Here is a 13,150-nt window from a genome sequence, read left to right as displayed (position 1 = left end):
CTTCTAGTTATCTGAATTTTTCGTTTCACTAGAATCTGTTTCCATTGAGGAAAAATCAACATGTTGAGGTCATCCAATTTGAAAAACTAACTCCTGCGTTATTTTGGATTGGAACCCTAGCTAGCTATCAATCAGTTTCCATCTCACCAAAAAAAGCTATCAATCAGTTCCCCCAAGTTTCTGGCACCATGAGAGGTAAAAGAGTAAAAAGACTACCATCACGATCAACAGAGGACGTCATCAAACTTCCTGATCTCCCTGAAGAAATAATAATCGAAATCCTTGTTCGTCTCCCTCGCAACTCAGTTGCTCAGAGCAAGTGTTTGTCCAAGCGTTGGTACACTGTCACCTCGAACCCTGATTTCCTCGCTCGTTTTCTAAGCCTCCAAAGTGAAATAAAAACCCCTCTTGATAGTGGCATGATTTTCACAGACTATAACCCACAAAGATATTATTCGTTTACCGCAATGTCCGAGCTTCCAAAATCTGTCAAACACAGATTGGGAAAGAGAGGGTCTTGCACAGTTCTGGCTACATACAATGACCTAGTTTTGTACTTACCGGATAATTACTACAACATTTGCAATCTACATACCATGCAATGTGTTGCTCTTCCTCCAACTCTTCCTCACCACGACAACCTTGAGATTGCAGAAGCGGGATTTATCTGTGAACCCTACTACAAAGAACAAAATGATAGTACTAGTAGAACTTTCATCCTCAATGATGAGTATAAGTGCCGTGTTGTGCTCATTTATGAATTTACGAGTTCTACGATCCAAATCTGCATGGACATCTTTTTCTCTGAGACTGGTGAATGGAGAGAGTTTGTTGTATCCTGCCCCGTAACCGCAAGAGCTAGGTACTATTGCAGTATTGACAATGGTGCTGCGAAACGTTCATACAATTATAGTGGAGGCCTTGCCTACAATGGAAAGTTGTATTGGTTAGGTGAAGGCGGCATCATGGAGTTGGATCCCTTGGCATGTGACAGTGATAGAAATCTCATCGATCGGTGTTGTCGTTTCATTGAATTTCAAGTACTCTCCGGAAACCCTACGTTGGGGAGGAAATACCTAGGTGTATGCCGAGGGAGTATGTGCCTCATGTCGTGTCTTGGTAGAAACAAGTTTGAAATCTACAAGTTGGAATCAGGAAATGATGATCAGTTGGACGAAGGCAGATGGTGTTTTACACTTGCTACACAGTGGTGCTTGCCTCTCAACTAAGGTACTGGGGCTCTTTGGGTACTATCTTTGGACCCATTTAACGAGGACTGCTTCTATGTGCTCCCCGTGTCTGGATACTTTGGCAAGTGCAACATGAGGACCGGACTGATCGAGTTCAATTCAGTGAGGCGATGCCATGGTTTTGGTCAACGGGATTCATTTGGAGCCTTTCCGTTTGTGCTCCCATGGTGGCCGACGCCAGTTCCTCGAATTACCAGTTCCTAATGGTTTTCACATTCTGTGCAGTTTGTTACTGGATCCAAATATTTAAGAAATGCAGGAATATACATATATGCATGTATTTGAGTACATTTGCTCACTTTATTATTAAGTTTCCAGATTGGTTCCTTCGTTTTCGCTTTATTTTTTGTGCGTGATCGAATGGTTTCAAACACGCAGAGTTTGTTGCAATGCTATGAATGAAATCCTTGCTTGCCTGGGAATGAACTGCTGTGTTTTTGCAGGTTGTCTAATGTAGTAGTTTGAGCTGGCCTTCAGGCAATGACTGGTTTCTTTGCTTTAATACTGTTTGTGTGATGTACTCATGGTTTGGCTAGGTAAAATAATGAGAATGTTGTCAATGTACTGCAAATCCTAGCATTTATCAAAGATTATGTGCCACTTGAACTCAAATCTATGGATTGGGGATTTATATACAAATTCTTAAGCTGAGCTGATGCTACAACACCTAAAAGATCACACATCTTTCACAATCTTAAATCCCTATCTGGCTACTGAAGCTTAGCTGTAGGATAATATCAGATGGCTGAGCTCAGTATCTTTTGGTACCCTCTCATAACAGTGAAAGGTCATATACACTCCCCACAATCTAAACCAGGCCCAGTTTTGTCCTTCAATCTGAAAAGAAAACGAGAAAAGAGTCTCCTAGACGTCTTTGAATTTTCAAAACACCAACATCAAAGCCTCACATTTTTAGGAATGCAATCCTAAATCTTTCATTATTATTATTCCAGAGTTCAAGTTAATAACAAATTCTGCAGAAAATTGTCAATTTAATGATACATGCAGTTGTAATTGTTGGGTGGCTGTATCTTGTTTCATGACAACGAATCCTTTTCTTCTGTGGTATATTTGAAATAATCCAGTTTGCTTTGAGGGAACAATATTCACTGAAGTGCTTATACTAATTTATCATTTTCATGCTTACCTTATAGCAGAAGTGGTCTTGATTGATATACCTGTGTTCATTTTTCTTTTCAGGTGTTATACGGTGGCATTACTTGAAGATACGAAGTACAAAAATTGCCTCATTTTGGTGGCGTTGCTTTCATTGGTGCTGGCTAGCTTACATTCTAAGAACACTCTAACTTCTGAGTACCTGTACAACTGAATATCATCTCTTCATCTTAGTCAACACATTGTGCTCTTTCTGTCAGTTTCGAGTTTATGTTAAATTGATGACCGTGTGCTCCAAGTGTTAATCGGTTACAAACTTGCAGAATTCATTTCAATTTTCATTTGTAGTGGAAATGAAAGCCCAGAAAGTTGATATATAAATAACTGGATGTTTTCTTCTTTTAGTGAGAAGACAATGTCATATTAAGAGAAAAGACCAAAGTATTACTACGAACACCTTACGAAGTATGAACTCGGGACCTGGAGCTTTCTTTATGAGCTAGAAGTGCCCACCTCTATGAGCAAATTAAAACTGGGTGGCGCATTCTGTTAAGCGGTTCAATGTAGCTCCTGTGTCAACAGTGCTTTAGGATCGAGATACAACGTCGGAAGGTATTCTGATCCCATGACAAAGGTTGGAAGGTGGTCTTGTTTCTGTTCATATATATGGTTGGTGCTTGTGTGCAGTGTTGACAAGGCTTGTCTGATTTGAGACGGGGAGCTTCAGCCCCGAAGCAACATAGAAATAATGTGTCAAAGATACATATATCAACGGTGGTCTCTAGAGTTGCGCCTTCCTTGCCGGTCTATTAGACTCTGTGAGTTTGCCTACATATAGTTATGTACTGCTCATGTAAAGGACAAGAAAAATGTTGTTCAGGTGTTCTTACTTGAAAGCATCGGTTATCTAGGGTCTCCTTTTTTAGGTGTTCTTAGAGCAAGTTCAACAGCTTTCTTATATTTTCTACATAATAGGGAAGCAAAACTCAAAATCTCTAAAAATTTTGTATACCAAATCCAACAGTTTCCCTATTTTAAAGATTCAAATATTTATTATAACAACAATCCTCATTTATTACAATATAATAATAAATATAAAAATTTAAAAGTTTATTTTTTAGAATAAATTATATTTTCTTTCTTATCTTAATTTGAGCCTTGAAGAATATGCAACATTCAATTCTTCTTTCCCTAAATAGTTTTAGGGAATCTGTAAATATAGGGAAACAAAGCTTCTCTTTCATTTCTTTCTTTATTTTAGGGAATGAGATAGGGAAGCTGTTAGAATGAAAAATGACTTCATATTCCCTAAAATAGAGAAAATCAAAGAATTTAGGGAATATGTTGGACTTGCTCTTATATAAAGGGATTTAGGTTTTATGTCCCCTCTTGTATTATATAGTTATCAATGATAACGGCATGAGGGCTACCTTGTAGGCCCTAGATTCAAAAAAAAAAATGTTGTTCATCTAAAAGAATTATAATTTATAGGGAGCAAATGAATCTGCGAGTGTCAAGAATAAATGCACAATTTCAAGTTACTATTATGCATGTCCTTGAACTTATATGTGGTTCAGATTAAGTTGTCTCTTACAACCCTTGAAACTGTTCCTTAGGTGAGTATGACTGAAAAATCAAATTATGATAAAGAGAAACAAAACGTATTAAATGATGAGCATTGAAGAATAAAAGGTAGAAAATTTTAGGCCAATGGGGGTCTAAGTGCTCTGACGTGGTAAATGGCTTGGATCCATATGTTGTAGTTGGTTCCTATGGGCCACAGCCGGTTCATAATATTACTAGGTTGAGGAGGCTAAAAGAGTCAAAACAAAAACCCTGCACAATATTTTTGTTCTAAACTGACAATCGGCTGCCACACTAGCTACTCCCAGGTTAGATCTTATTCTTTAGTTCTGGTTTTCTTCAGATTTTGTTTCTTCTATTTATGGTTTAGTACTAATCCTTCAATACTGGTCCTTTTTTGTTCCTGGTTGTTAATTTATAGTTTTCTTTGGTTCGAATTCCTGTTGTTCAAACTCTTCAATCTTTGCGATCACTGTTCTCGTCTCTAGGGCATAATTATTCGAATTTTGCGTTTCACTAGAATCTGTTTCCATTGACGAAAAAAATATATATATAAAAAAATCAACCTATTGAGCTCATCCAATTTGAAAAACTAACTCCAACCTTTGTTTTTTGGTTTGGAATCCTAGTTATCAGTCACTTCTCCAATTAAGTTTCTGGCACCATGAGAGGTAGAAGACGTAGAACACTACCTTCAGGATCAACAGAGGCCAACAAACTTCCAGATCTCCCTGAAGAGATAATAATCGAGATCATTGTTCGACTCCCTCGCAACTCAGTTGCTCGGAGCAAGTGTTTGTCCAAGCGTTGGTACACTCTCATCTCGAACCCTGATTTCCTCGCTCGTTTTCTAAGCCTCCAAAGTGAAATGAAACCCCCTCTTGAAAATGGCATGATTTTCACAGACTATAACTCAGAAAAATATTCTTCGTTTACCGCAATGTCCCAGCTTCCGAAATCTGTGAAACACAGATTGGGAAAGAGAGGGTCTTGCACAGTTCTGGCTACATACAATGACCTAGTTTTGTGCTTTCGTGATCATTACTACAACATATGCAATCTACATACCATGCAATGTGTTGCTCTTCCTCCAACTCTTCCACACCATGATGAACTTAAGATTGCAGAAGTGGGATTAATCTGTGAACCCTACTATAAAGAACAAAATGGTAGTACGAGTAGAACTATCATCCTCAATGATGAGTATAAGTGCCGTGTTGTGCTCATTTATGAATTTTCAGGGTATTCGAAAAAAATCTGCATAGACATATTTTTCTCTGAGACTGGTGAATGGAGAGAATATGTTGTAATCTGCCCCACAAGTGCTAGGGAATATTGCAGTATTGACAATGGTGCTGCGAAACGTTCTTACAATAATAGTGGAGGTCTTGCCTACAATGGAAAGTTGTATTGGTTAGGTGAAGCTGGCATCATGGAGTTGGATCCCATGGCATGTGACAGTAATACTAGCTCTAGAAATCTCATCGATCGGGGTTGTCGTTTCATTCAATTTCAAACTTTCGGAAACCCTATGTTGGGGAAGAGATTCCTAGGTGTATGCCGAGGGTGTATGTGCCTCATGTCGTGTCTTGATAGATACAACTTTGAAATCTACAAGTTGGAATCAGGAGATGATGATCAGTTGGATGGAGGCAAATGGTGTTTTACACTTGCTACACAGTGGTGCATGCCTCTCAACCGACGTACTGGGGCTCTTTGGGTACTATCGTTGGACCCGTTTATCGAGGACTGCTTCTATTTGATCTCCATGTCTGGATACTTTGGCAAGTGCTACATGAGGACCGGAGTGATCGAGTACAATTCAGTGAAGCGATGCCATGGTTTTGGTTATCGGGATTCATTTGGAGCCTTCCCATTTGTGCTTCCGTGGTGGCCGACACCAGTTCCTCGAATTAAACATGACCCCAGACAACCAGCTGTTCAGAATGGTATTGACATTCTGTGCAGTTTGTTACTGGATCGATCCATAATGGTTTGAGAAATGCAGGCATATACATATATGCGCGCATGTATTTGAGTACATTTGCTTAGGGCTGGGCACTTAGTATCGGAATCCCGATCCCGTACCGGTTCCGTCCCGAAAGTTAGCGGGACAGGACGAGATAGGTTTTGAAAATAGCAATCCCGTCCCGTCCCGTCCCGTTTTAACATTACCATAACGGGACGGGACGGGACGGGACGGGACTATCCCGAAAAATCCCGTCCCGTCCCGTAATATTAGAATACTTGATTTTATTCATTTTATACTTGATTTTTTAGGTTGCATGATGTTACAATGCACTCAACCACACTTAATTTGGTCTAAAATAATACTTTTAATTTCATTCATGTTCTTTTTTTTACTTGTGTGATTTTGGATATTTTTAGTTGTTGTTTGAGGGTTAATTTTTAATGTGGGATGTTTAGTACTTTTAAAGTGGGATGTAATTTAGCACCTATGCACCTATGTTCTTGTTGATTTTAGTACTTCTAATTTCATCAATGTTCTTTTTTTTTGTTTATATGTTTTTGGATATATTTTTTTTCCATTAATTTCATTAATGTTGTTCCAAACAGCATAAAAATGTCGAAAATTTCATACACTGATCAATTGTGGTGGAGCATTTGAATGCTTGGAGTTTCTCAACCCGTTTTTCCACCTGTGGTGGTATTTGATAATCAATTAATTTGTTCTTAGAAAAAAAAAAAAAAAATTTAGTCGGGATCCCGGTCCCGTCCCGATCCCCGGTTAATTTGCAATGCTATGTGTTTCTGTACAATTCTGGATGAGGTTGCAGAAGCTGATGGCGTGTTTGTTGAATGATAGACTATCCTCTCGTTGACCTGCAACAACAAGGATAACCGGGGGCTTCCGGTCTTTCCTCCTCTGAAGCTTAAGTTAGTATCTGGTGGTAGAATGTATTTACTAAGGGTAGTTAATGATACATGACAAGCTGGTGGCTGGGCCATATTTATGGCTCATAGTGGGTTCTCTTTACTTGAAAACCGATGTGGGACAATTGTCTTCACTGTTACTTAAAACACCCTCCCTTATGCCTTCTGAAACCGTTTCCGGCCCAATGCTGCCACCGAGGTCAGGCCCGGCCCATCCTACTTATGGGCGGGAACCTCGGAGCGACCTCGATTGTGATGGAACCCCTGCTGGTTTACAGGCTCGGGAGGTTGTTTCATGCACAACCGACTATACTATGAATGAAATCCTTGCTTGCCTGGGAATGAAATGATGTGTTTATGCAGGTTGTCTAATTTAGTAGTGCTTGAGCCGGCCTTGAGGCAATGAACTGGTTACTTTGCTTGCGTGATGTACTCATAGTTTGGCTAGGTAAAATAATGAGAATGTACTGCAAATCCTAGCATTGCTGTTCAACCCCATTCTCCGCCTCAGGGACTCCGGGAGTGGCAAACAGTACTGAACTTTAACTAATCAAATGGCATAAGGGGGTTTTCCTTCACAGACGAGATCTAAAAATCTTCCAAACCAAAGATTTGGAACATGAGAAGAGCTTTTTGTGTTACGCTTCAATATAATTAATTCGATTAAGGTAGAATACACCATCTACAGTCGTCAAAGGTTCTGTGCCACTTGAACTCGACCAAATCTATGAATTGGGGATTTTATATACAAATTCTTAAGCTGAGGTGATGCTACAACACCTAAAAGATCACATCTTTCACAATCTTAAATCCCTATCTGGCTACTGAAGCTTAGCTGTATAATGCAAACTATAGGATAATATCAAATGGCTGAGCTCAGTATCTTTTGGTACCCTCTCGTAACAGTGAAAGGTCACATACACTCCCCAGTCCCCACTAAAACAAATCTAAACCACCAGGCCGGCCCAGTTTTGTTTTTCAATCTGAGAAGAAAAGTCTCCTAGTCTTTGATTTATCAAAAACACCAACATCAAAGCCCCACACTTTTAGGAATGCAATCCTAAATCTTTTGTCACATCCCGACCCTTATATTTTTACCTTATTTACTAGCGTGATTATAATAAGAATTTTACCGTCTCCGTCATTGAGTAAATAGTTTAATTGGTCCCTAGAGGGGTTTCGGGGACGATTATGTGCGGAGGATTATTAGTATGAAGAAAATACGACGACGGTAAAAATAGTAAATTTTAGCTAGTAAAAGGTAATTTTTATTCGGGTATTATTTTTCGGGGTGTTGAATTTTGGATTAAAAGGAGAGTTGGGTCGGCTGGGCCGAGCCCAACCCATTTCTTCTTCCTTTCTCTCTCTCTTCCTCCCGATTTTTCTTCTCTTCCCACCCGAGTTTTTTCTCTCTACACCCAGCAGACTTCCGGCCGTCCTCCCGCCGCCGTCCGGCCACCAGCTGCCGCCGCTCCAGCCCAGATCGGACCCCCGTCACCTCCTCTCCCTCCCCGGCCTAGCCCCCGAGCCTCTAACCCGCCGGAGAGGAGAAAAAGCCGCCGGAACCGCCGACTGTGTTTTCGCCGGAGCTCCGTCCTCCGGCCACCATAGGTCGTGATTTTTGGCTCAACTTGTAGCCCTCATCTAGGTGAGTAATCCCTCAAAAGGTTTCGGCTTAATTCGATTTCGTTAGGGTGGTTTGTATAATTGAAAGTTTTAGGGATTTATGGTTGTTTGTGTTCGATTGACATGGTTAGGCTTAGAATTGGAGTTTGTGTTGGTCATGAAAGTTGTAGAGGAGATTGAGAGGAAGATTCTGTTAAAATTTGGTGGCATTTGCAGGTTGCCGGAGTTGGTCGCCGGCCGCCGCTGCCGGCGGAGCCGCCGCTGTTTTGGGAAATTTTATGGTTTTTGATGTAGAATATTAAGGGGATATTATTGAAGTGAATTATGGAATTTTTGGATGAGATTTGGATAGGTTTGTGAATTTCCGAAGTTTGGTATTTTTGGCGGTTAATTAATGTAGAATCCGGCCGTTGGATTTAAGTCGTATTTTAGAGAGGTTGTATTTACGACTGTTGAGTATGATATTTAAGTTCGGATTATTCCGATGTAAGAATATCGAAGTTAGGCAATGATGAGCGTAATTATGGCTCTCGGGTAATTTTGCCTATTTTGATTAAATATTGGATATTGGTTGGGAAATTAATATTATATTTGGAACAGGACGTGAAGAGGCTCGAGTAGACGAGACCCCAGATTGACATCAGGCTTAGGCCTAATTCGTGAGTGGACTTTTATTTGAAGTAATATGCATGCTATGGTTCATGATTGAACATTTCCTTTTGTTGGAGTTTTACCGTCAATTAATTTTGACGCTTTTATTTCTCTGAGAGAGAGTTACCGAAAATGGGATTTTCGGTGAATATAAATATGTATTTATGAGAGAGTATGTATAGAAAATGCTAGCTAGCCATATGTGTCTGTCCACCTTAATGGCGTAGCATATAGCCGCATTATGGTGTGACGTGAGCGTTGGACGTAAGCGTAGTAGCCCTACTATGAGTGTTTAATTCATATAGGGGTAGTGGGTCGACGAGTATTTAATACACCGTCTGTCCACCTTGATGGCGTAGTGTAGCACCGCATTAGGCGNGACGTGAGCGTTGGACGCGAGCGTAGTAGCCCTATATAGACCCATGAATTATATAGGGAGTATGGACGATGTAAATACATACATATATTATAGAGTCTGAGAGGCTCGATATTTATGGGATAAAGGTTTTATCGCTTGCGGCAGGCATTCGATTTTTCCTTAGAAATTAATTTGGGGAAACATAAATATTTTAATTATTAATTTATTTTTGTCCACTCACTCTAACGTTATTAAATGTTTTCCCCTGGGCCCTTCGTTTTAAATTGCCCAGTCTGCAGAGTTCGGGTTGGATCTAGTAGGAGACGAGGCATAGTCACCCGCTTTTCGGCCAGTTTTCATCAGTAGGTTACCTGTACAACCTACTTGTGTTTTCTTGCTTCCGCTTGTGTTTAGTAGCTCTGAATACTTTAGAATTTTTGTATATTATGTGATATTTAGAAGCGTTAAATTAAGAGTGTAATATGAAATTTTCGACTTAGGGTTGTCCATCTGCAAGGAGATTTGCTTAATCTTTTCAGTAAATTTTCCTTGGAGATGGTCCCCGCACGACTTACTCTGGGTTTCAGGGTGAAATTCGGGGTGGGTCGTGTCATCTTTCATTATTATTATTCCAGAGTTCAAGTAAATTACAAACTCTGCAGCATATCAATTTGAAAGGTTTTGCAAATTGGGTAAAAGCACTCGCCTAGCCTGTTAGGATGCAAAGAAGTGAATACAATGTTTTTACGGAAAGTATGCACCAGTATAGTACCTTTGATGTATTTTACTCTTAACTACTGTTGGTATGCAAGAATTGTCAATTTATTGATACATGCAGTTGTAATTGTGGGGTGGCTGTATCTTGTTTCATGCCACTGAATCCTTTTTTTTCTGTGGTATATTTGAAGTCCAGTTTGATTTGAGGGAACAATATTCACTGAAGTGCTTATACTAATTTTCTAATTATTATCATTTTCATGTTCACCTTAATTATATCAGAAGTGGTCTTGATTGATATATCTGTGTTCATTATTTTTGTTTTCAGGTGTTATACTGTGGCACTACTCGAAGATATATAGGAAGTACAATAAGCTGGCTCCTTGTTTTCTGTTTCTGTACAATCCCGGACGGGTTCGCAGAAGCTGATGGTGTGTCTGGTGGATGATCTGCTATCTCCTCGCTGACCTGCAATAACAAGGGGACCGGGGGCTTCCGGTCTTTCCTTTTCTGAAACTTAAGTCAGTATTTTGTGGTTGAATGTAATTACTGAGGGTAGTTATTCTCAGTCCGACTACAAGTCCCCCCAAGTTCCCGTTCAAGACGCGTCTTGAGTGGGGACTTGATATATAAAATGCCCATAGACTAGTCATTTATTAACGGGCACCCGGCCCCAGTCCCCCCAAGTCCGCCGATAAGACAAAAAAATGCCCCTCCCGACTCCCGGCCTCAAAACTTATTCGGCCGGGCGAGGATTTTTGTACCTTCATAACAAATGAGCGATTAGCAGCTTACATAGTTTAGTTGATCAACACAATTATGGGGCCAACCAAGTATTGATTCATGCAATTGTGTAATACTGAATGTCAAATGCCAATCTCTCTGTCAAATGCCTATCCCGCTTGATATTATTCGGGATGTTAATGACTTATGCCTCTCGGTCTAATGCCTATCCCGCTTGATATTACTCGGGATTTTAATAACTTATGCCTCTAGGTCTAATGCCAAAACCTACTGACTAGCATGCATACTCATATACATACAGGTTGACTTGCAACTAGGACGAAATCATGGCATCAATATTATGAACTTTCACAAACCAACGAGGTAGGGACTTATCTGTGAAAATAGCTGCTGAATGGGTGCACATAGGAGGATTCAGTAGTGTTAACAACTTTATGTTAGAATCCCGTAGAATAGAATCATATTGCCTTACCTGTGTTGTATAAGTTTCTCTCTCCTTTGCTTTTTTTTTTTTTGAGTCACCGAGATCCGATGAGTAATAATCGGCTGTTCGCATTGCTACGGCATATCCAGCTCGTGACCAAAGAATTAAATAGCTCCGGCGTCTATGGGTGTCCATAGCTTTTCCTTTCTTTTTTTTTTTTTTTTTTTTTAAACCGGTAAGAACGAGACCCCCCTTCCTCTTTTTTTTTCATCTTCCTTTCTTCCCCTTCTCTTTCTTTTTTCTTCTCTCTAGGCTCCCGAAAGCTGTGAGCTGGGTGCCCATAGTGGAATCACGGGTGTCCAGACCGACTTCCTCTTCCTTCCTTAGCCGGAGAACGGGAGGCTAGCTGTTGACGAGCTTGATGCAAGGTCACCGGGAGGCTGGCTGCTGCTGGACCCGGGAGAGGAACCACCGGGAGACGCACCGGACCTGGCCCTGGATTGGCAGAACACCAATCCCGGACGCTTCTGCTTAGCTGCTGTCGGACCCGGGAGAAGAAGACGACCGGGCAGCGGGAGGAGTAGACCGTCGCCGGCGAAGCTCCCGACCGACATGACTGAGCTCCGGGTCCCGGGAGAGGTGCCATCCAGGAGAAGAAGATGACCGGGGCAGCGGGAGGAGCCGGCCGTCAACGGCGAAGCTCCCGGCCGACATGACTAGTCTCCGGGTCCCGTTGAATCCTCTCCGGGTGATGGCTGGAAGCGCCAGTCATGGACCCGAGCGGGAGGTTTGGCAGGTCATCATGATAAGAGAACCCGGGCAGGATGGCTCTTGATGATGTCCTGATGTTAAAAGAGAACCTGGGCAGGATGGGTCATGTCTCTCGGTGACTTGGGCCTGCATAGGTGATGGGTTGGGCCTGTGATGGCTTAGGCCTGCATACTGGATACCACCAACTGACTTTCATGCATGAGCCTCCCGGTAGAGCATCAAGACTTTTTGTACTGATTCCTACAGACGGCGTCAAATGTTTCTGCATAATCCTAGGGACTATATAGAATCACGGTGGAACACAAACACGAACAATAAACAACATGGGCAAGAGACAATGACATATAGTGGTTCACCATGCCATCGGAGGACATGGCTAGAATCAACTATCATGGCCAATATGCCTTTGGGATCGGGAGAGAGATCATTATCAGATCAGATAGTTAGAGAGAGCTTCCTACATATGGGAAACCTTCCTTTTATAACTAAGGAAGGTTCCCTCACAAATTATCTTTCCGATGTGGGACTAACTACACATATAACTTATCATTGTGCTTTTTTATGGAGCTTGGGTGAGCACCTTCCCGATGTGACACGAATGATCTTTCACCATGGCGAGGTAGCTCGGATGTCGGTCTACAAGTTTCCTGACTGGTCTATGGGCGGGGAAGGTAGTTTCCAACTACCGACTACACTTTTCCAACTACCGACTACACTTTCATTGCTGCTTGGGCTAGCTTACTCACTACTAGGAAAAAAGGCTTAAGAGACGAAATTTTTCAAATTCGTCGCTTAAGTAACTTAAGTGAGCACTTATGAGACGAAACTGGTTTCCTCTCTTAAGTGAGTATTAAAGCGACGAAATTGAAAAATTTCTTCTCTTAAGTGATCACTTATGAGATGAAACTGGGTTCCTCTCTTAAGTGAGTACTTAAACGACGAAATTGAAAAATTTCGTCTCTTAAGTGAGAGTTTATGAGACGAAACATGTTTCGTCGCATAAGTTCGGATTCA

At 41.1% G+C, this 13,150-nt stretch overlaps 2 protein-coding genes across 2 annotated transcripts; both read left to right on the top strand.

The window, feature by feature from the left end:
• Positions 1–188: 188 nt before the first annotated feature.
• Positions 189–1,229, top strand: LOC101305290. Its single transcript, XM_004305617.1, has one exon. It carries the CDS (start codon positions 189–191, stop codon positions 1,227–1,229), a length of 1,041 nt encoding a protein of 346 aa, XP_004305665.1.
• A 3,385-nt stretch (positions 1,230–4,614) lies between these two features.
• LOC101304993 lies at positions 4,615–5,949 on the top strand. The gene has a single exon (XM_004305616.1). The coding sequence runs from the start codon at positions 4,615–4,617 to the stop codon at positions 5,947–5,949; it is 1,335 nt and encodes a 444-aa protein (XP_004305664.1).
• The last annotated feature ends 7,201 nt before the right edge of the window (positions 5,950–13,150 follow it).

Source organism: Fragaria vesca, linkage group LG6, assembly GCF_000184155.1.
Source record: "Fragaria vesca subsp. vesca linkage group LG6, FraVesHawaii_1.0, whole genome shotgun sequence".
Lineage (NCBI taxonomy): Eukaryota > Viridiplantae > Streptophyta > Magnoliopsida > Rosales > Rosaceae > Fragaria > Fragaria vesca.
The sequence above is the reverse complement of the archived record's forward strand: the minus strand, read 5'-3'. Positions and strand labels throughout refer to the sequence as shown.

Coding starts and splice junctions, on each gene's coding strand:
- LOC101305290 (XM_004305617.1), top strand. CDS start 189: ATGAGAGGTAAAAGAGTAAAAAGACTACCATCACGATCAACAGAGGAC.
- LOC101304993 (XM_004305616.1), top strand. CDS start 4,615: ATGAGAGGTAGAAGACGTAGAACACTACCTTCAGGATCAACAGAGGCC.